The sequence below is a fragment of the Lissotriton helveticus genome, chromosome 12, assembly GCF_964261635.1.
Source record: "Lissotriton helveticus chromosome 12, aLisHel1.1, whole genome shotgun sequence".
NCBI classification, from domain to species: Eukaryota; Metazoa; Chordata; class Amphibia; order Caudata; family Salamandridae; genus Lissotriton; species Lissotriton helveticus.
In genome coordinates, this window is record NC_136073.1 from 808505302 (window position 1) to 808528407 (window position 23106).

At 43.3% G+C, this 23106-nt stretch overlaps 1 protein-coding gene across 2 annotated transcripts in view; it reads left to right on the forward strand.

Annotated features, from left to right (window-relative positions):
• Window positions 1–23106, forward strand: part of ASH1L (ASH1 like histone lysine methyltransferase) — a 709056-nt gene that overhangs the window by 159228 nt on the left and 526722 nt on the right. For both annotated transcript variants that reach the window (XM_078670708.1, XM_078670709.1), the window contains exon 3: window positions 11929–15961. In XM_078670708.1, coding sequence (XP_078526834.1) covers window positions 11929–15961 — 4033 coding nt within the window. The remainder of the gene's footprint in view (window positions 1–11928; window positions 15962–23106) is intronic.

The window sequence follows — 23106 nt, forward strand, 5'->3', positions numbered from 1 at the left end:
TACTGAATCCTATCATTAGGCCCCTACATCTGAAAAGCCTAATACCGGTTGATAACGGCCGAAATTCGGTAATTTCGTCTGTTACCGACCTGTATAGGGCGACTTACATCTGGCTCCAAGTCTTTTGAATGAAGTACGCCCTGTGCCTTGGTCACTCCTGAGATAAGATCGGCAAAACCTAATTGGTCATTCTTGTTCCAGAAAGCATTCCAACGCAATGTTTCTATTGCCTCAGATATGATGAGCATACCTTGTAACTAATGAACATAATGAGTTTCGTTCAATACTGACTGGACAGTTTTGTTTCCAAAGATTTCAGCCTCAATAATTGCATCGTCTATGCCACATCCACTGAGATAACAACCTATACACCGCAACTCAACTTTTGTCTTGTGGAAAACGGCTATCATTGAATAAAGAGCATCAAATTCTACTGGATTGCTCATAACAATGTAAACCACAATACAGAAAACACCTTCATTGCAGAAAATTGGCAAGATAGGCTGGTTTTCAAGCTGAGCATGCACATTTTGGACGTTTTTAGAGCTGTGTAAACTGTTGCGTAGTTTGTGATTGGAGGTGGTATTATGGGTATAAACCAAACCTTGTTCAGTGATGCAGTATTCTGGGAGATTAGAGCATGAATACCAGCCCACGAAGGAACTGACTCATCTTCATCCTTCAGTCCACACCGAATAGCAATATGATCAATTCAGTTAAATCAGCTTTGCAGACTGCAGCATCAGGTAGAAGAAAATCCATGTTCTCAGCCACTTTGAATCTTGTTGATGAACTGGGACTTGTTGATGCCGTGTAGTCATTTTGCACATGTTGTCAAGGAAGTTGGGTTACAAGTTTACAACTTTGATTGGTTATGATTACAGTTGACACAGCTTGTTTTCCAGCAGCTACTTCATTGGTACAGTCTTGAAAAAGCACCATGGCAGTATCATGTGTGCTGAATGTTCCAGACAAAGAAGAGCTGTCTTCAAAATTCGAATTATCAAGAGCAGCAATTGTAAATCCTTTCCTGGTAAAGTGACTTGGAAGTGGTGTGCTGTCGGCTTCACAAAATTTTACAGGATGAGCTGGTAACAAGTTCCTACTCCGTACTATGTCATTATAAATGGTTGATACACCAATCCTATTAATCGAATTGATTAGCTCTCTACATTTGCACTTGTCATAGATTGCGTGGGAAGTCATCATGTGTAGGAGAGTTTTCTTTGTGTCGTGATGTAATTTATAAAACATGATTTGGAAAAGCAGTACATTTGCACAGCATAAGCCTGTCAGTTCATGGGATTGTCTTTCACTTCTTCGTTTATATCTTCAAAGCCATCATCAAAGTTGTGTGGTTCAGTTCCAAACTCGAAAACTCTAGTTTGTAACAGTTTTGCTTTGCTAATATTATACATGATGTAAAAAATGTTAAGACAACATCAGGCATTGTTGTTGACTCCCATAATTTGCGTAGGTCTGGAGCATCACAAAATTTGTAATTAAAACCAAAATCTAAATCTTTCAGGACATTTCTTAAAATGGTTGCTGCAGAGTTTACTGCATCCTGTGATCTTATTTTGGCAGTAAGAAATTCAGGTGTCACATCCACTGAGAACACCATTAGTGGCTCTTTCCTTTTGTTAGACTGACAAAAAAGAATTCTATCATTGTACTTTCTCACCAGAAAAATCTATATTTCATTATTATGGATCAATACAATTTCATCAATGTTGACCATTATTTCTCTGATCTCACTGAGTGTGAACCCATAGCCAGCATTCAAGAGTGTCTTTAAAGCTTCATTTGTTTTTTCAAAGAGTGCAAACTTAACTGAAGCCTGACGGTTACGTTACTGCTAGGAGGTCATTTTACATTCATATTTTCTAATGTATGCACGCATGCAGTTCGGGTAGGCATTCAGATCTGCTGCAAATACATTCACCTTGCTGTTTACATCAGCTACTCGCTTGAAAACGTCATCTTGAAAGAAACTAGCTGCAGATAAAAACATTTTTGCCCTTTGAGACTCACATACTATTGTATTGTATTGTATTGTATTTGTATTTGTACAGCGCGAATTGCTGCCCTGAGGCGTCCAAGCGCTAATGATAACCAGAACCATCCGCAGAGCACAGGAGGGGGACGGGATTAAATGGGTGAGTTAAAAAGAAAGGTTTTAAGCTGTTTGCGGAATGAGGTGAGGTTGGAGTTGGCTCTTAGGTGAAGTGTAAGAGCATTCCACGTCCTAGCAGCATTGTGGGCGAAGGTCCTCCCGCCACACCTAGATCTTTTTATTCTAGGGGTCACGGCTAGAAAGGTCTGGCTGGAACGGAGACTTCTGCTGGGCATGTAGTGAGTGACTAGGTTGCGAGTGATAATTGGACCAGTGTCCCAGAAAGCTTGATGGGCAATGCACATTGCCTTAAAGAGAATTCTTTGGCGAACTGGTAGCCAATGAAGGCTGGCCAGTCCGGCCCTTGCTGGGTGTCTACGAGGAATCTCCAGCAGTAGGCGGGCTGCGCAGTTCTGTACTATCTGCAGCCTGCGCAGAGTGTAGTGTGGGGCGCCGAGATAAAGGGCATTATTAAAATCAAGTCGGGTTTGAATAAGCCCTTGTATAGCCACCTGTTTTGCTTCCATGGAGAGAAGGGGAAAGATTTTCTTTAACATCCTCATGATGCCAAAGCAGGTGGCTGACAGTTTCGTGGCCTGTGTGTTGAATGAAAGGGATCTGTCCAACCAAACTCCGAGGCTCTTAATGTTGTCTTTGGGAGATGGTGGAGGGCCCAGACACGGGGGCCATAGGGCATCGGGAAGGCGAAGATCCGGGGGGGCCTAGGAGCATCAGCTCCAGCTTGTCCCGTTTAACTTGAGGGATGAAGAGGACATCCACGTCTTCACCTCTTCAAGGCACTCTCTGAGCCCGCCTGACGCAGGAAGGTTATCATCCTGCATCAGTGAGACCACCAACTGCGTGTCGTCCGCATACGAGATTATCTTAATCCCGAACGGGCGGACGACCTCAGCCAGCGGCCTCATATATAGATTGAAAAGCGCCGGGCTCAGCGACGAACCCTGGGGGACTCCACACTTCAGAGATCTACTAGAAGAGATGGACTCACCCTTGAAGACTCTAAAGGATCTGTCCTCTAGAAAGGACTTGAACCATAACCAGGCTTTGTCCTTAATCCCAGCACATGACATACGGTGCAGCAGAGTGTCATGGCTGACCGTATCGAACGCTGCGCTTAGGTCAAGGAGGATCACTGCCACTGATCCTCCTTGATCCAGGATTGTTCTCGCTTCCTCGGTGACCATGAGGAGAGCGGTCTCGGTCCCATGTTTCGGTCTAAAGCCCGTCTGTGTGGGGTCTAGCAAGTGAAAACTCTCCAAGAAGTTTACTAGGTGATGGTTTACGTGTTTCTCTAAGATTTTGCTCACCCAGGGTAGCAGGGAGATGGGTCGATAATTGGCCAGGTCAGTTGGGTCTAGAGTAGATTTTTTTAGTAGAGCTCTGACCTTGGCCTGCTTGCAGACGGCCTGGACCATGCCAGAGGTGATTGATGCATTTAGTAACTCTCTAATTATAGGTAAGGTGACCTGGGAGGCGGCCAATATTATATCTGGCGGGGCTGGGTCGTCAGGAGACCCAGATTTGACTCTCCTTGCTAGGGATTCAAGAGTTGTAAGATCCAGTAAGGGAAAGTGAGTCAAAGTGGATTGTGGAAGTGAAGGGGGGTGAAGTGCTGAGGAATTATCAGGAAGTACAGGGGGGTACTGTTTTTGATAAAGGGGGGAAAAGCTGAGTAGATGGTATTTACTTTTTGATAAAAGAACTCAGCAACGTTATTGCAGTGGGTGATGGACTTTTCAACCTGCACGGCAGGGGGGGGCTTCGTTAACTGTTTTATGATGTGAAAAATCTCCTTTGGTTTCGATTTGGCCAACACTATTCTATTGGAGAAGTATGTTGCCTGGGCTGTTTTCACTTGCATTTTGTATTCGCTGAGGGATTCGCGGTAGTGAGTTTTTTTGTCCGCCGCATAATCCAAGCGCCAACGTCTTTCTAGTCTTCTACATAGACGTTTCTTGTCCCTAAGAGAGTCCGTGTACCAGGGGGCCGTTTTATGGGACCGTTTCAGTGTGGTTTTCTTTATAGGGAGTATGGTGTCTAGAGTATGCGTGATCCAGTTGGCATAGGCCTGGTTGGCTAGGCCAGGGTCCTCGTGGTCACGGGGTAGGGTGCTAGCAAGTTTAGTGGCCCAGTTATCCACTGCGAGGCGAGACCAAGCTCGCATGACCTTGATAGTGGGTACCGTCAATGGAGGTTTGAACGTGATCCAGCTAAATGGAACCAAGAAGTGGTCCGTCCATGGCAAAGGAATAGATGGGCCGACTTGGAGATAAGGGCAGTTGCTGAAAACAGGGTCCAGCAGGTGGCCCTTTACGTGAGTGGGGGTGGTGACATGCTGGTTAAGTTGCAGGGCTGCTAGATCCTCTGTTAAGGTAGCGGCTATATGGTCCAATGGAGAGTCAAAATGTAAGTTGAGATCTCCAAGCAGAGTGAGGTTGGATGAAGTACTGATTCGTTCGGCCATATTTAATGGTAAGTTACCGTGGAACTGCTTTAAGGGGCCGGGGGGGCGGTAGACAAGAGTACCTGAAAAACAACTGTTGGATGAGAGTTCGATATTAAAAGCGAGACTCTCACAGTCCGGGATGTTTTCCGGAAAAACTCTACAGTGATAGTGTTCTTTGTAAATAATTGCCAGACCTCCTCCTCTCCCTTTGGGTCGATCTAGCCGGCTGATTTGGAAACCTGACGGGAGAGCGTCTACAACCGCATGGTCGGACTCAGATGTCAGCCATGTTTCTGTCAGAAACAGAATATCTGGATTGTGTTCCTCTATTAACAGTGCCATTTCGGCGCAGTGTTTAGGCAGGGAGCGGCAGTTCAATAGGAACATGCGGTAATCGTGAATTGGTTCCCGACTAGGTTTGTTGTTAAGGGGGATACGGCATGTAGGGCAGACAAGTGGCAGGGCGTCAGCGTGATAAGAATGCCGCGCACAGATGTTGGCAGCGGGCCTCAGGCTGTGGAGAAAATCGGCGCTATAGTATGTGTGCTCTGGAACTTGCAATATAGGGGGGATAGCCCTAGGCCCGGACTCGGCGTGGACGAGCGCAGACGAGCTTGCCTTATGCGCGCCTTTGGCGCGCATTCGTCTCGCCCGCTGCGCTCGTCCGCTGCGCTTCCTGAACATGCACATCTTTATAGGTACGGAATGCAGGGGGGGTGTGGCCTCGTAGTGGGCGTGTCCTACTCCGTGTAAGGAGAATGGCGTGATCAAAAGCGGCGATTTCGCCCTTCCCCAACGCTCGTTTCAGCGTGGGAAACAGATGCCTGCACACAGCAATCGTGTGACAGGTAGGGGGTGAGTGAATATTTAAAAGCAATTTTTAAGTTTTAAAAACAAGTCATCAATACACAAACAAACACTCCCGGCTGTGCCTCAGGAGGAAATAACGTCATCAGCGCCCTCGCGAATCAGCGCGCTTTAAATGATGTTTGCAGAGGGGGGGGGCGTGGCCTCGTAGTGGGCGTGTCCTACTCCGTGTAAGGAGAATGGCGTGATCAAAAGCGGCGATTTCGCCCTTCCCCAACGCTCGTTTCAGCGTGGGAAACAGATGCCTGCACACAGCAATCGTGTGACAGGTAGGGGGTATATTCTTTGTTCTTTTATCAATCCCTTTGCCTCTTGTTGTGGCTAAACCACAGATAACCCATTGAAGATCCTTTGCTTTCTGATCAGTTGTTGGAGGTAGATGAGGGGTAGTCGTCGTTGCTTTCTCAGAAGACTCGGATTCGTGTTGTGATTCACTGGTTTCTGCTGTTTTTCGACACATTATTTCAAGGCTTTTATGCATTGTATACGACTTGTAGCAGTTGCTGTTAGAATGATAAAATATTTGATCCTCTTCTCCCATTAGTTTCAATCTTTTGTGAACTTTGTCTTGCCATATTTCTGCCGCATCTCAAACTCTCTTTTGTCCAGTCACAGTTGATGTTAGCTTTTCTTTCAGATTAGCTTGGCATATGACACAGTTCTCTTTGTTGAAGGAGTCCTCATATTTTGTAGTTAGCAACACTCTGCCAATAGCTAAGTAAAGATCCTCTGCTACCACCTGCTTTGCTCATGGTTACGATTTTGAATCAACTGAAAATCTGAATCAAAAACAATATTAAAATAAATGACCAATATGATGGTTAAAACACCATCACAGAGCCACCTTTTTGGGAAATGGCGAAAGGGTTGCTCTGAGGAGTTGTTTTCTGTCTGTATAAGACTACTTGGCCCCCAAAACCTATGTTTTAACACCAAAATGAAGTATATTGGTCTCGTGGTTCCTGAAATATTACATTATCACTGCAACACATCCACCATTTTTAAAAATGTTGTCCGGAACAACTTGGCCCAGATTAGCAATATCTACCCAAGCTAAACTACTTCTCTAATGATTCAAAAACACCAATCAATAATGAAAATCTCTGGACAACATTTTTCTAGAGGTATATAAATGGGCCAAAACTAAACGAGGTAGTCTATGGTGTGCCACTCTGTAAAGGTCGTCCAACCAGAAATACCACATTCCTGATATTGACTATCCTCAGTATCCCCAATAACAAACAAATCAGTTCTGGTGGATGATTCTTCAGAGTAGGCGCTCTACACATTTTGAGCAACTTGCGACAACTGATCTTTTGGCATCCAGAATATTACTTGAGGGATGTCTGTTTAATACATCTTTTTTCTTTCTTTTTTTATGGACATAAATTATGTGGGATGGCTAGAAAAAAGGGAAGGACCAGCCAGACCTATCTTGATGACGGTGAATGTTCACAGAGATATTCACGGGAAACCATTACCCTCACACTGTGGAAGTGGCTCCAAGACATGTGATATTGATTAGTGGAAGCATTGTATCCACTGGTTTCCCGGAATTTTCTCATGCTGATATCTGTGGACTACCCTCTTCATGGTTTCTGCAGCTGCCATAGCCTATGGGATCTACAACCAATCTAAAGGAGTTACCTACCTGTATGAGACAATTCAAAAATGCCCTACAGGAAGGGTCCCAAACATAGCATGCCAACACCGGCACTGGCAATAGCAACGATTCAGCAAACAATTCTTTTATCAACATTATTTTTCATTGTACTTTTATGATATCAATACCAACATATCAGACTTTTTTTAAGATAAATACATACAAAATATAGTCGTAGACAATAAGTCTACATTGATTCAAAGTCCCACAGACTTCAACCACATTTAACAGCCATACTACCATACATTCAAAGTCGCACATACGTTCATACTTCATTAACAACCGTATCATAACATAACAAGTACATCAAGATGTTCAAACTGCCACATGATGATCAGATGACAAGTTCTCATGAATCATCCTGGTGGTAGGGGTAGTTACAGTCCAACTACGCAAGATCAATTAAATGCCATGGGATCACCAAGTAGCTAAGAGCAATTATAACTGTGCTGTGGAGAGGCTTTTCAGGCCCATATGTTTTGTCGAGGGTTTAACCCCTTTAATCTTTTCTCCAAGAGAGGTAGGATGCATTTGGCGCAACTCTTAAGTCCCAGCGTTGGCCATTTTGGTTCTCACCAAGTCAAACTCTGAGATGGGATAGTGCTTACCCTTCACAGAAAAAGTAGACAACAGCCATAATGTCCATTCCACAAACTGAATTGGTGGCCTTGGTGATGACCACTTACTGTTCTCCATCCGTGTCTCAGCACTGTCCTCTCCCATGTCTGGTCCATTTAGTCTTTTGAAATAGTTTGGAAGTGCACCATGACGGGCTTATTCGCCGCCTTTGTCTTTCTTTGCCAGTGTGCACCCTACATGTTTCTGTGTACCTGCTTCACTACAGGGGACTGCTCCTTCCAACACACTAAATTCCAATGAACTCATTCATACAATGATATTCTAGCTCATGCAGGTTTTTGAAGCTGTGTTTTGACAGTCCAGCTTTTCCCGAATGGAGCATTTAGACAATCTTCACATTGCTAGGAGATACCTATGAATAAGCTCTTCCACTTTAGACCATGTAAAGCAGTGCAACCCATGGGGTCACTGAGTATGCAACTAGTTCACATTTGTAAAACCAACTCTCAGATTGTTGACCTATTCACTACAGCCACTTGGGTCAAACAGACTCCTACATTACAAACGCTTCAGACTTTGAATGTGGTGTGACTCAGGTTTCATTAAAATTCATACCTTCTAGTTGAAAATAGAAATGGTCCATACAGTGTCATATTGTGCATGCATGAAGGCTACCATTGAAAATGTATGTTATGATTACCAGGGAAGATAGTATTGATTTACACTGTTAACATAGTTGCATTGTTCTAGTTGAACAGATGTGTGGTGGGTTATTGGAGAAGGGTTATATCTTACAAACATGGAATTTTTGGAAAACATTTTAAAGTCTAAGATTAGTGAGATTTTGAGAGAATTCTTAAACGTGACTTCTAGATCTCATTGTTTCCTTCCGATGCGGGTCCTGCGTATAATACCATATTCTGGAGCATTTGAAAGCTGGTGGACCAAAGATACATTTCACTGAAATGAGTAACTTAGAACACAATGTGCAGCATTTGTGTCAGATAACAGACAGTACAAAAAGTGCCTGAAAGTGGTCTTGGTACCTGAAGCCCCTTTGGAGGGCTATTGGCTATTGTAGAGAAGATTTATTTAGTATTTGCTCACCTCTTCAGTTCTCACTACATTGTGGCGGCCTTCTCCTGGAGGATACACAGAGATCTGTGAGCCTTCCTGGATTGTGGTGACTGCTAATGTAGGTGTGGATTGTAGAGGGGAGTAGGTATTTTGAGGGGCAGGGGTGGTTGGCATAACGATGTGGAACAACCCATTGCCAGAGGTGGGGTAATCTTATGACCTAGACAGCAGAACTCCGGCAGTCTTTACTGTATTCATTCTAGCTCATAGTGTCCTTTCTGAAGGAAGGTGTAGGGGGCCAAACGTGTGAATTGCCAACAGAATACTGCCAGAGGAGCATTTTAGATTTTGCTGGCTGGGAATAGAGAAATTCAGACATTTTGAGATTGATAGCCCTTTCTCCACTGGGTGTTGCTTTTGGTGGGCATTTTGAATTCTGGCTGAGTTGTAAAAATTACAATTGTTGACAGAATAAGGCAGAAGCAGCATTTGGGAGACTGCTTATCCTTGGAAGGAAGATGCCATTTATCCACACACCCCATCCTCCCCCAGATATTTGGAATATGTGGTATAATCTGGTATATTGGTGACGGTTAACTTATCTGTTATCTTCCAAATAATTATAACCCTTGCGTCTATGACTTTGAATGTAGGGGTGACACGAGTCCGGGCCCTCTTATTAAATAACTGATGACAAAACCTTCCGGACAGTATCCACTCGTTGTTAAAATACGTCACGTGGGTCCCTTTGGTTAGGTGTTGGCCTCTTATTTTTTTCTCTCTCTTACATTCTAATGGCCAGTAAAGGTACACAAAAAAAATACTTGCAATGAGAACTCCCATGATAAGAGACCTCATTTTCATGGAGCATTTTTGAGTTGCCATAATTGCTGGAAAATGTTTTTGGGATTTCTCACCAAACATCAGTTTCAAGAGATTCTGTTCTCCCTTCGCCACATGTCCTATTCTTTAGCATGCTGGAGCTGAGACTCTCTTGTCATTACTGGAGAAAGCACGCCGTCCTAAGCAAAGGCTTCACAGGGATTGTTGGTATTGGCTGGTTGTGCGGGAACCGCCTGCATCTTCAGCAAAACATTGGAAGGCAGTTCTTACGAAGCCAAGATGGTGACAATCTGCCGAAATTCGCTGCATATTTAAGTGCATCTTCCTTGTCAAATACTGTTATTCAGAAACACTCATCTATAGCATAGTTTTTTGTCTAGCCATATTGGTTGAATTGTCTTTTGACATTTATGCTTCTTTCTTTAGCTAAGTGTTAATTTTAAATCAAATGATTTATTTTAGGTGCCCAGTCCCTTTTGTACGTTTAGAGTTGCAAACAGTAATTATATGGGGTTTAACAAGTATTGTATGCTCAGTATGTTTTATGACACCCAAGGCAGTTACTTCCCATAGTGGATAAAGGAGTTTCTTTTTTAGTGGGAAATATGACTACAAAATGTTTGTGCTGTTTTTAACATTCTAGTACCTTATGTGCTGTGAAACTCCAAAAATAGTCTCTATTTTGCATTTGAGAAATTTATGTTGGCTTATATCTATATTCTTGTAGTTCAGAATTATTCACATTTTGATGGCAGGAATGGAATCCTACACTAGTAGAAACTGTTTAGCTGCATCAAAACACCAATTGAGGTACTGTTTTCAAATTCTATTGAAAGTGGATAAAGCCAATCTAGCAGGCTGATGAAGCAGTCACTATAAGTGCTTTTTTAGTTTGAGCCTGCGAAGCATGCTGTATTGAGGTAGGGACGTGAAGCTTTGCCCACTCTCGGCCCACATTTTTCATTGGCTTGTGTCATTGGCCACTGTAAACTGGTCAAAAGACTTAGTAGTCCCTCCTTAGTACTGCCTTGTCTCATTTTGTAACCTGCCCTGACAACGCCCCCTGTTACTTGTGTTGTTTCTCGTAGGTTTTAATTACAGCTTCCGTGCACTATTTGATTTGTCCTGCCTGCTATTGCAGGCAGGAAACACGCTCTCCTATTTCTTATGAAATGTTTTATAACACGCATTTGCAATGCAATAGGTCTAGCATTTGCGAGAGTTTAAGCTATTGGCTCTGTAAATGACAATGCCTTTTATTTATCTGTTTTAACAATAACATAACTAAAAGGCATTGTCATTTACAATGCCAATAGCTCAAACTCGCATTAATGCACAACCTATTGCAAATGCTTGTTGCTGAATGGATGCGAGAATATCTTGATAAATCACTTGAGATTTTAGCTGTTGGAAAGTAAAAAGTAACACATCTATTTAGTAGCATCCAGGCCTGCGAGCAAAAGTGAAAAGAAAAAGAGCCCAACAGATGTATATAAAAAACATTGTTATTCTTTGTAGGCAATAAATAGTCTTTGTCATTCCTGAAGCATGCCAGCATCTTGTTGGCATTCGGTTTCTGGTTAAGACAAGTGATGACTCCTTATTTGTGGATTTGGATCTTTAGAGCATTGAAGATCTTTCAGTAGAGCTGTGCAACAGTTCCTGCTCCAAGACTCTCTTTTGGTATACCCAACATCAACTATTATCCCGTTTAGTTTATTTCCCAGGTTAGCAGCTAAAGATGATGGCTCCATATCCTCTTTGAGATTGAATATTTAACTTCTGTTTGTATAGAATTTGTTGTATGTCGTTTATGTCCCTTTTCTTAGTATCACGCTTTTACTTGTGGATATTGAAAATCCATTTTTTATTGATTTGGATATTGCATATGTGACATTCCTAAATCCAGTTCTTGTTCTACCAAATCTTATGAAAGTAAAGTTTGAATGAGTTCATAAGCAGATGTTTAAGTAACTGAAATGATTTGTCATCGAAAAAGGCCAATTTTTTCTATTTCTGTAGTAAAAATAATGTACATTTTTGAATGTTTTTTAAAGCCTTTCTTGTTTTGTATAAAATATATGTACTGCATGGTCCCCAGAGCCCTTAAGCTACTTTTGCTAAGAATGAAGGATGTTTCCTTGGATAAACTTAAGAAGCTCCTTTTAATACCATTTCTTTTTCTAAGGCGATTGCCATGTTGGGTATATTTAGCAATGTTAGACTAAAGGGAAATCACCAACAACTGCCTTGTGAGAATAGATTGTAATATGTCAAGTTAAGCATTTCTAAATCATTCTTTTTTGTTTGTTGTAGGATCCATCAAAGCTACACAAGAAATCTGGTGATCAGCATGATGAGTCTCAAAACAAAGGAGGATCACCACCTCGTTCAGCTGAAGCAATTGTTCCAGCGCTCAAAAAAAATTCCTCTGCTCATTCTGAATTAAAAGAGAACTCAAAATCTTCTCCATCAGTTGTCCGAGATTATCCTGAACATGATCCGAAGGACAAAATAACAACCAATGCAGCTCCCAGCGTGACTGAAAAACTGGCTCAACTGATCGCTATCTGTCCTCCTTCAAAGTCTTCCAAAAATAAAACTAAAAAACAGACAAGCATGACTGCAGGGTGTGGTGGTACAAAGGATTTGGGTAGCCAAAGGAATAGCTCAATAAGTACTGCTGCTGACCTAGTTAAATCTCCTTCCAGTAAAGTGATCAGCAGCTGTATCGCGGAAAACCAGGAGGGTGCAGAAATGTTGCAAGCCAACCTGAGCAATATTAAAGCATGCGAAAAGAGCACTTTGCAGTCGGCTAAAGGTAGCGTCCCGGATACCTTTCCTGCTATTAAGGAAGCTAGCATTCAACAAACTGATATGCATGCTCAATGTATGTCTAAGCACCAGGATGCTTTGCTGTCAAAAGAGAAAGGCACTTCAGAAATGTCTAAGCAAGAGAAATCAGCAGTTTATTGCACTTCAGTAGAATTCAGAACAGGAGGTGCTTCAGATGCCTCTTCCACACAGTCTCCCTCCAGTGCTGTGGGTGAGGGGAACCTTCCATCTCCCTCACCTGCTGCATCTGCAGTAACCTTAAACAGAAGTAGTCCCACTTCGAAACAACTACCGTTGACTTCAAACTCGACATATTTAAGTAGTGCTGTACGAGAAGTCGTAGACAATACTGCTGTGAAAACCAGCAAGAGCCAGTTTTTTTCAGACACTTCCCTTCTTAACCCAGAGTGCACATCTGTAAATAACACTTTAAAGAAGGACACCATGGGAGATAGCAAAAGTTCTAAAGATTTTAAAGAGACTCGTTTGGCTCCGACCAGAACGTACTCCTCAGCGAAGTCACATTCTGCAAGTAAACAACCAAGTCTAATAACTAACCTGGTCAGCCGCACTACATCGGACCATTCTATTGTCAGCTTTGCAAGTTTACTTCGTAGTAAACAGTTGTTTAAGGTAGGTACAGTGACTGCGGCAAAGAAACAATTTCATGTGCCTGACAGTCTAAACACAAGTCAACAGTCAAAGCTGTTAAAGAAGAAAAAAGGAAGGAAGTCAAGATGGACTAAAATGATTGCCAAATGCACTGATAGCTCATCAAAGGGAATAGATTCCGAAAGATCAGAAAACTTTCAAATAAGTAAAAGCAGTTCATTATCCAGGAGTGAATCGGAACCATCCAAGCTAGGAAACAACAGTGGTCGATCTTCCCTAACGGAATGTGGAATTGTAACTCCTGTATTGCCAAAGTTAAGCAAAACTACTTCGAGCCAGGCACCAGCTGATCATAAATCGGATAAACAAACATACAAGAACTGTGGTACTCAGAAAGTTGTTTCTCGATTGTGTAATTCAAACACAAGGTTTTCAACCCACAAACCTAAAAGAGGGAGGCCGAGAGGCAAAGAAATGCCGCATTTGGAAGGTCCTCCAAAGGGCACTCCAAAACTCTGTTCTTCCAAAGTATCGTCAATGCAGTCAAAAGAAGAACAAGAGCCCCCTGTCCTTCAGCCTGAAATCGAAATTCCCTTTCTCAAGAGAACTGCAACAGTGCAAGCATTTCCTAAGAAGAGGGGAAGGCCTAGGAGGGAAATCTTGTCGCCTGTGAAAATGCAACCTCCTGTTTTGTCAGTAGCCCCATTTGTCTCTACAGACCAGTTAAACAAAGTTGAACCTGAACGTGAAAGGTACCGAAAGGAGGATTTCTCTGATGCAGGGGATTTCTCCAGAGATGACACACATAAGTCTAGTGTGTGTGGCATGACAGATCAATGCTCAGAACCAGAGCGAAAACCTGTGAAAAGAAGCAGTGGGCAATTCATGAAAAACATCATCCGTAAAATCAACAAAATGAAAACTTTAAAGCGAAAGAAACTCTTAAGTCAAATCCTCTGTCCACCTGTGGAACACAACAAAGGGAAAGTGCTCAGGAAACTGCAAAGCCCAGAGTCCTCTCTTGCTGCTACGTTTGGGTCAAAGTTAGGACAACAGATAAACGTAAGCAAGAAAGGAACTATTTACATAGGAAAAAGAAGAGGAAGAAAACCAAAGGCAGTTATAGATTGTATTTTAGGAGGCAATTCTGCCAACTTAACCTTAGAAAAGCCTCCTCAGCCTACACCCCCTCTACTGTCCTCGACTGTAAATGAGGTTCTGCCTTCTCCAATCTGCTCCCAGTCATCAGTTGCAAGTGGAGGTCAGAGCCCAGTTAGTAGTGATGCAGGATTTGTGGAGCCTAGTTCAGTACCATATTTCCACACGCACTCCAGGCAGGGAAATGTATTTCAGACACTTGCCATGAGAAAGGCATCAAAGGGGAGAAGAAGATTATCTCCGCCCACCCTCTCGCCCTCTCATCTAAGTGAACTCACATCCTTGAAGGAGGCTACTCCTTCTCCTATCAGTGAGTCTCACAGTGATGAGACTATTCCTAGTGACAGTGGAATAGGAACAGACAACAATAGCACTTCCGACCGGGCAGAGAAATTCTGTGGACAGAAGAAGCGAAGACATTCTTTTGAGCATGTTTCTCTTCTGCCTCCGGAATCTTCAACGATCCTTAATAGTCTTAAGGAGAAATACAAACACAAATGTAAGCGCAGGACTCATGATTACCTGAGCTATGACAAAATGAAGAGACAGAAGCGAAAACGGAAAAAGAAGTATCCACAACTCCGAATTAGGCAAGACCCAGATTTCCTTGCTGAGTTAGAGGAACTTATAAGCCGCCTGAGTGAATTTCGTATAACCCACAGAAGTCACCATTACATCCCACGAGATCTTTTGCCGACTATTTTCAGAATAAACTTTAATAGTTTCTACCCCCATCCCACCTTCCCATTAGATCCTTTGCACTACATTCGAAAGCCTGACTTAAAGAAGAAGCGAGGAAGGCCTCCTAAAATGAGGGAAACAATGGCAGAAATGCCATTTATGCATAGCCTTAGCTTTCCTCTGTCCAGTACTGGTTTCTATCCATCCTACGGCATGCCTTATTCTCCCTCTCCCCTTGCAGCAGGTCCCATGGGATTAGGTTATTATGGAAGGTACCCCCCTTCTTTATATCCTCCACCTCCATCTGCATCATTTACTACACCACTGCCTCCTCCTTCTTACATGCACACTGGACATTTGCTTCTGAACCCTGCCAAATACCATAAGAAGAAGCATAAATTGCTCCGCCAGGAGGCTTTCCTCACAAGTAGTAGGACTCCACTTCTTTCTATGAGCACTTACCCCAGTGTTCCGCCTGAAATGGCCTATGGCTGGATGGTGGAGCACAAACACCGCCATCGCCACAAACACAGAGAGCACCGGTCTTCCGAGCAGTCTCAAGTTTCCATGGACACGTTAACATCCAACAGCTCTTCAAGGACAGTTTTGGAGTCTCTAAAGCGTTACAGGTTTGGGAAAGAGATTGCTGGTGACAGGTATAAACATAAAGAGAAGCACAGATGTCACATGTCCTGTCCTCACCTTTCGCCTACAAAAGGCTTGCTGACGAGACATGAGCAGTGGGTCAGGAGAGAACCCTCAGAGTCCAGCTCAGTGGCTTTGGGATTGCAGACACCGTTACAGATTGATTGCTCAGACTCTTCTCCTGGCTTGTCCTTGGGGGGATTTACCCCCAGTTCTGAACCTACCAGCAGTGATGAACACACAAATCTTTTTACAAGTGCAATAGGCAGCTGCAGGGTCAGCAACTCTTCGAACAGTAGCAGCCGTAGAAAACTAAGTGATAGTCCTGGACTCTTCACAGCGCAGGACAGTTCAGTCAGCCGATCGCTGAGAAAGGAGCCTGTACCTTCCAGTGAGAGGGTTCCACAGGCCCTGTCAGGTAGGAAAGTTACTTAAACCATTCTTTCATATCTGAGTTTGTATTAGTAAATATATACATGTGCCATAGTTTTGAATGTATTTAAGAATAATTTATTAATGCTTTCTGGACATGTAGTTTTGTACTGAAAGTTTGTATTATTTTTTTGAAGGCCATAACAATGTCAAGTGTTCACAATAATGACTTGAAATTGTACTTCAGTATTCCATTTGTAACTAAATTGTCAGCTTTCACAGATCCCAAACCACTACCAAACTCCTTCATTGAAATGAACCCTTCCTTTCTTGATGCACGAATCCACCTTCCTCCTATGCATTGATATATGTTATAGACTTGACAAAGGATTCAAGACAAGCCTGACTTCTCAGCCTGTTCCTAGTCAATGGTCTAAGTTAAAACGAGGTTTACTATAGAATTGTTTCTTTTTGCTAATTACTTCGTAAGTCTTTTTATTTCAAGTCTGTCATGGTACTGCCAGCATCTTTTCCCACTGCTACAGGGAGCCTTCTTACTGTTTGTCAATTCTATCTCTTCTATATTAGTAGGACCACCGGAGAGATGGGTGTCTTCATGTGCTACAATAGATACAATTGCAGAGAGCATCTTAGTGGACTCTCATCGAACCTCTGGACTGAAAGTCCAACATATTTAATTTAAGACCATTCTCTCAGAAGGACTGACAGTGATAAAAAATTCCATCTCACTCCCACATCCCAACGTAATTGAGCTTTCAGGTGTTCTGTTCGGTTTAAAGGTACTTAGATCAAGGACATTTTAAGATGAGCATCCCTTTGCTACATAGTTGTCTTAAAAATATTATATCTTTAGAGTTGAATATTTCAACCAACCGTATGCACATTGATCATGATGAAAGTTTGCGGTTTGCAGACCAGGTTTGGAGGCTCGAGCTATAGGTTGTGTTGTTTTTCTATTGGGGTTTGCTTGCTTAAAAGCTCAAAATATTTGAGCTTACACCCATAAGTTTTCTAGAAATTAAAACTTGCTAACTGTGAATGGTGTAGTTGGATATTTTATCTTCATGGATGGTAATTTGACCCTCAGTAATGTTGATCTATACAAATGTTTAGTTTTTAAGAGTTAATTTGTCATGTTTAACACCTCAGTAACAATGCTTATCAGTGTTTGTTGCTGTGTCGAAGCTGGGGTACTGTTTACATTATGAGAGTTTGTAGTTCGAACATTCCTGACTATTCGTGTTTTAAATCGTTCTTGGCATGCGTATTATTATACATTTTCTCAGTACAAGAACTTTGTGTTTCTGATCGCAACTCTTTATCCTCCTTGCTTTGTTTGCATGTGGACTCCTCCTCCTGAGTTCCTGTCTGTAACCATTATGGGACATAGACTCCCTTACTTAACATGCTCAGCAAAATGTACTGATTCTATTTCTCATTATTCAGTTCAGTCTCTGTTTTGTTTCCACAGATTAACAAACTTTTATATCACAGCCATTATTTTGTAATAGAACAAATGCTTTCTCAAATTCTTGTCAATCTATCTTCAATTCTTAGTTGTAGATCATAATTTAATCCCCATGTTCAGGTCTCATGAGCCTCTATATGCAATGTCTGTATTAAAGTTTTAGCGCCTTACAGTTTTCCAGTTCTCTATAAAGCGGTACCTCACTTCATTTCTACTCATTCAGTGACTTGTAGCACTTGTTTTCTATACCATTACCTTTTCAGTCCAAGTAGTACACTAAGTTCATCAATAATTTAGGCCTTTTTGGGCGCCTATCTGTAATTGTGAGTCTACCATGCCTCTCCTACTGTAAATGTTTCTCCTTATTCCCCCTTGATATCCGTTTGGACGATTGCTCTATTATTTGAAACTTAAGTTATATAAAACTACATGATTATATTATCCAAAATATTTCACCAATGGTAATAATATATTATTCTCCATTATACCTTTCTACTATCCAATTTGTATGTTTACTGGTTTAGTTTAATCTACCTGGGCATTTGATACAGAATATGCAGAATTATGATGTATATGTAGCAGAGACCTTTAATTGAACACATTCCCCATTGTATTGGTGTTTTATTGTGCTTGCTATACTGACAATGAACAATTTTGATCTAAATATACCTATGAAAATGTATGTGAACGGACCAAGATGGATATATTGTTTCCAACTAAGAATAGAAGATAAACATAATGTGATATCAAATGGATTGCTAAATAAAATGTATTTGTTTGATTGCAGAAAAATTAATGCATTCCTAAAGATGAGGACATGAGCTCCAAAAGGCATTTGGGCACAAAAGCTATTGAGCTTTTGCTGCAGTATATAAGACCTTTTCATCTGTGATACTCAAAATACAGATTACAATAAATGATAACTAAAATCACCAAACAAAGCTGAGCGTGCTTGGCAACACTGTAGCCAGAAAATTTATTTTCAAGCCACAATTCATGTTAAGACAATCAAAGATCTGGGTTTTCATATCTCCTCCCGTTCCTTCCCTATAAGTCAAGTCATCCGGGAACAACTGAATTGGCTGCCCATTCCTGCGAGGATCCAGTTAAAATCTATGTGTATCGTACACAAGACCCTGCATGGGGCGGGACCCGCCCAGATCAGCCAACACATTAAGCGCTATACCCACAGAGAAGCCTCCGCTCGGCATCTGCGTCTCTGCTCGTCGTACCTAGGGTAAAGACGTTGAAGTGGGGCGGTAGAAGTTTTCGACATCTAGCCCCCAGGCTATGGAATTCCCTGTCCCTTAGAAATCAAAACAATCTACTACAGTTCATTAAATAACTCAAAACCTGGTTATTCACTCGTACTTAACTGGCTGGTTGAATTCCCGGTTGCCCTCCATGGTAGCAAGCGCTAAGATGTTACAGCATGCATGCGCTCTTCAAAAACCTACATTTCATTTCATTGAATATTTCAAAACCTTAAATGTATTTTAAGGGAATGTAAAATTTCCTAGCTAACGTAAGGGAAAGTTGCAAATCTATTAAGGGTGAGGAGGCAAGATTACGCTGTTCTTTCTGCACTTTTATTACAGCAGCCATTATAAAAATCATTACAACAGACTTCATTTCCCACAACCTTTGGGGTTAAAGTCATAGTTCAATCTTTTACAATGTCCAATCATTTGGCCCTCCACTGTCTCCATAGACCTTTATCACGATCTCCTCCTCCTCTTTCTTTCTGCGACTGCAGATGGGTAGTGACCTTTTCAAGCCTGTTCCAACCCATCAGATCCTAGGGGAAATAATGGAGATGTATGAATCATATATAGAATATGGTAATAGTCCAGTATAAAGCCAACCATATAAGGTAACAATTCGGATTGTAATCTGTCAGAAAATACATTATGCCCACAAGAAAAAACGTATACAGAACCAGTTCAGAGAATAAAGCATACTTACTGTTACCTGGTCCTCCCGTACCGGATGTGAGTAAATTAACCAGGTATGTTAATCCTTGTCTCCATGTCCTTAATAGAATTTAAACTTTCTGTTACGGACAGCTAGGAAATTTCACATTCTATGTCTGGACCGGTGGCGAGGATTACACTGGTTTATAGCTTCTCCACAACCAGTGAACCCAGACACTGAACTGGTTTGATATAGAATCTCTTAAAGGTAGAGTCTGAAGACCAGTCCGCTGCGTTAAGGATATCCTCTAAACGGGCTCCGAGGGAGAAAGCCTGTGAAGCCTTAGCCCTCCTGGCAGAGGGAGCCCCAGACAATTTTATATCCATGCCAATCTCTTGCATGACTCATCAAACCCAGCTGGCAATAGTGGGTGAAGAGACCGCTCTGAATGACTTCCTGAGGGCTATCAGGAGCTGTTTCTCTCCGTGTGGACGGACATCTGCCGTTATTGACTCAGAGCGCTTTATACACCATACTACATATAGCTTTGGGGAATCTGGAAAGGAACGATAAGTACCCATGTGAGAATTACACTTTGTACGCCTTGAGATATGGAAAGTAACCCCACCTGGGGTAAAAACTCTACCTGTCAAGTCCAGAGCCCTTATGTCTGAGACTCGCCTGCAAGAAACCAAGAAGAGAAGGTGGCTAGTTTAGCTGAGAGTTCCTTCCTCTGGAGATATTTGTTGGATTTCCAGCTTCAGAGAAAGGGACAGGCTTATGTCAGTTAACAGTTTACACACGAGGGGATGCTCCCCAACTGGAAGCTTACCGACTAGTGAATGGCCTGCCGAAATTGCCGACCTATAGGTATTAATGGATCTATAGGCTAGGCCGTCTGATGCCAGAGATGCAAGGAAATTCAGAATATGGATAATGTCTGCTCCCACAGTATCCAGATGTCTCTGATGACCCCAGTCCAACCATCTAGACCACGCCAATCTATAGTGTTTCAATGGTACTTTCAGCCCATGCTCTCGAGAAGAGAGATGCAGCCTGTCGCAAAAGGCCTGGGACTTGCCAATGTTCCCTGTAATCCTCCAGGCCATAAGCAACAAAGGTCATTGAATGATTAGATAATGGGGATTCCCCTCTGGGTCCTGTAGGAGAAACCCGGAAACAGAGGTATAGGAATTGGGAAATCCCAAGAAAGTTCCAGTAGAACTGGATATCATGCTTGTGATTTCCAAGTCGGAGTCACTAGGACTACTTCCGCCTTCTGTTTCCTGGCTTGCTCCGAAAGGCACATGATCATCGCAAAGGGGGAAAAGGCATAACTTTGTTTGAGTTGCCAGTTTTGCAGGAAGATACCAGTGGCCGCTGCCTCCGTGTCCGGCCTCCAACTGAAGTAGAGTTGGTGATCCAGTTGGGAGGCGTAGAGGTCCACCATAACTGACCCATCTATCGTGATGGGCCTGAAACACTAGATGATACAGACGCCAAAGGCATGTCTTGAAGGTAGCCGGAGTGCCAATCCGCTACTTGATTGGCCACACCTGGGAAATGTTCCACCGTCACAGAGACCTGACTCTCCAAGCAATAGTCACAGAAACTGCGAACGAGATTCTTAGAACTGGTTCCTGCATGATGATTTATGTACCGCACCGCTGCCACATTGTCCATCTTGAGGAGGACACAGCACTGCCCTCAGTCTTTGGTCCAGTATCTGACCGTAAACGACCCCGCTAGGATTTCGAGACAGTTGATGTGCATGGATCTTTTTCATGAGGACCATTTCCCACCTATGGAGAACTCCCCACATCTTTCACCCCAGCCTGAGCTGCTTGCATCGGACACTTATCACTAGGTCAGGCATTGAAGCGAAGATCGATCAGCTGTTCCATGCCTCCATATGGGCCAGCCACAAATGTATCTCTACCCGAGCCTCCTCTGATTGGGGAACCACCTGGAAGTAAGTCACATTACCTGAGGTGTAAGACCTTCAGGTGCTGAAGGGCCCGATACTGAAGCAGGCCTGGAAAAATGGCCTGTATGGACATGAGTCCCACTGCTCAAGCGATCTGACTCAGAGAGGTGGATGGCAGAGGTGTTGCAGTTCTTTTTTTTATCTTGGCCAGAATCTGTGAAGGGAGGCTAAGGGTGGCTCAGACCGAGTCCACCACAAAACCTAGAAACATCAGGGATTGCAAGGATAGCAGGGTCGACTTGTCTTGGTTGATAATGAACCCTAATGACTCCAGAAGCGAGACTGCTGTATGAAGATGTAGAGACAGACCGATGGCATTGGTCCATAAAGATGATGTTGTTGAGGTAGATTAACAGACGTATGCCCGGGGCTCTCGGGAATTCCACGATCTGGCACATCTCCTTGGTGAAGCATCACGGGGCGGAAGACAATCCAAATGGGAGCGTGGTGAATTCAGACGTGTCCCTGCACCACTGAAACTGGAGAAAGTGACGATGAGGCGGCAAAACCGGGACGGTCAGATAGGATGCTTCAGATTTGAGACACACCATCAAGTCGGGCTGAAAGAGGTCTCTGAGGTGGATACCTTCCATTTTGAAATGGTGGTAGACCAACCACTTGTTGAACTCTATGAGATTGATAACGGACCATTGGCCCCATCCCGTTTGTCCACCACAAAGAGATTGTTTAAAAAAAACTTGGATGCTGAGTTGTGCGAACTAACGGCCCCTTGTGCAGTGCAGAAGCTCTGCTGCTTATATATCTACTAGCTTGGCATGTGCGGGTGAAAAGATCAAGGGTATAGAAGGACTTTCCTGGACGGGGCAACTGTACAACTCTGTGGAACCCCCATACTGTCTGGAGGACCCAAGCATCGGAGGTAAGGGACTCCCAATTACTGATGAATCCTTGAAGCCTGCCCCCCCGCCCCCCCCAAAAAAAGAATTGGAGTCGCATGAACTCTCACGGTGATTTGAACTTTGGTGGTTACCGCTGCAGTGTCCTCTCGCACCCCGGTGTAGATGGTGACCCTTGGAGGGATAGAGGTTCCCAAATCTGGAGAAGTCCTGGTGCTGACCTTTTCTTTTGGGATATCCTCTGCTGGAAGATGCGTGTGCCTGAATGAGCGCCCCCTACCTCTGCCAGCCCAAGAGAAAACCCAGGGTGTAAAAATGTGTTTAATAGATGCCTGGGCTTTGTCTACTGAGTTAAATGTCAGTACGAATTTGCCCAGTTCCCGGATGAATGGGTCTCCGAAGAGCCCTCCTTGGGCCATGTGGCCTGCTTCAGAAGTGGCCAGTTCCCTAGCTTGGGGTCAATCTTAATAAGGAGCGACCTATGCCTCACCTGGGAGAGAGCACAGTTTGCCTTCTCTAGAAAGACGATAACCCATTGGGCCCTTCTTGAAAGGACCTTGGGCAAGGTCATTGACCCAGATGCTTTGGCAGCCTCAGCCGTATTGAAGATGCGGTTCCAGGGGCCTACGATATCCAAGAGCTTGTCTTGGCAAGCTCGCCAGGAACCATCTATCCCCTTCTTGGGATCCTGTACCTACTTCCCAAGAAAGGTGTCCATGCACTCATCTGATTCAGGATTAAGGGCTACCTTGTGCTCTAGGGAGGGGAGGGACGAAGGCATTCCGCTCTCATGCGTTTGTGGCCTTCCTTATCCAGGGTCTTGCGAAGCTTCCTTGTGACGTAAGACGCCACCTTCTCTGCGGGTGTCCATTCCGAGGAGCTGGTTTACCAGGGTGTCTGAGTCTAACATGTCAGAGAGGGCTGGGTCTTCCAAGGAAGTGCCT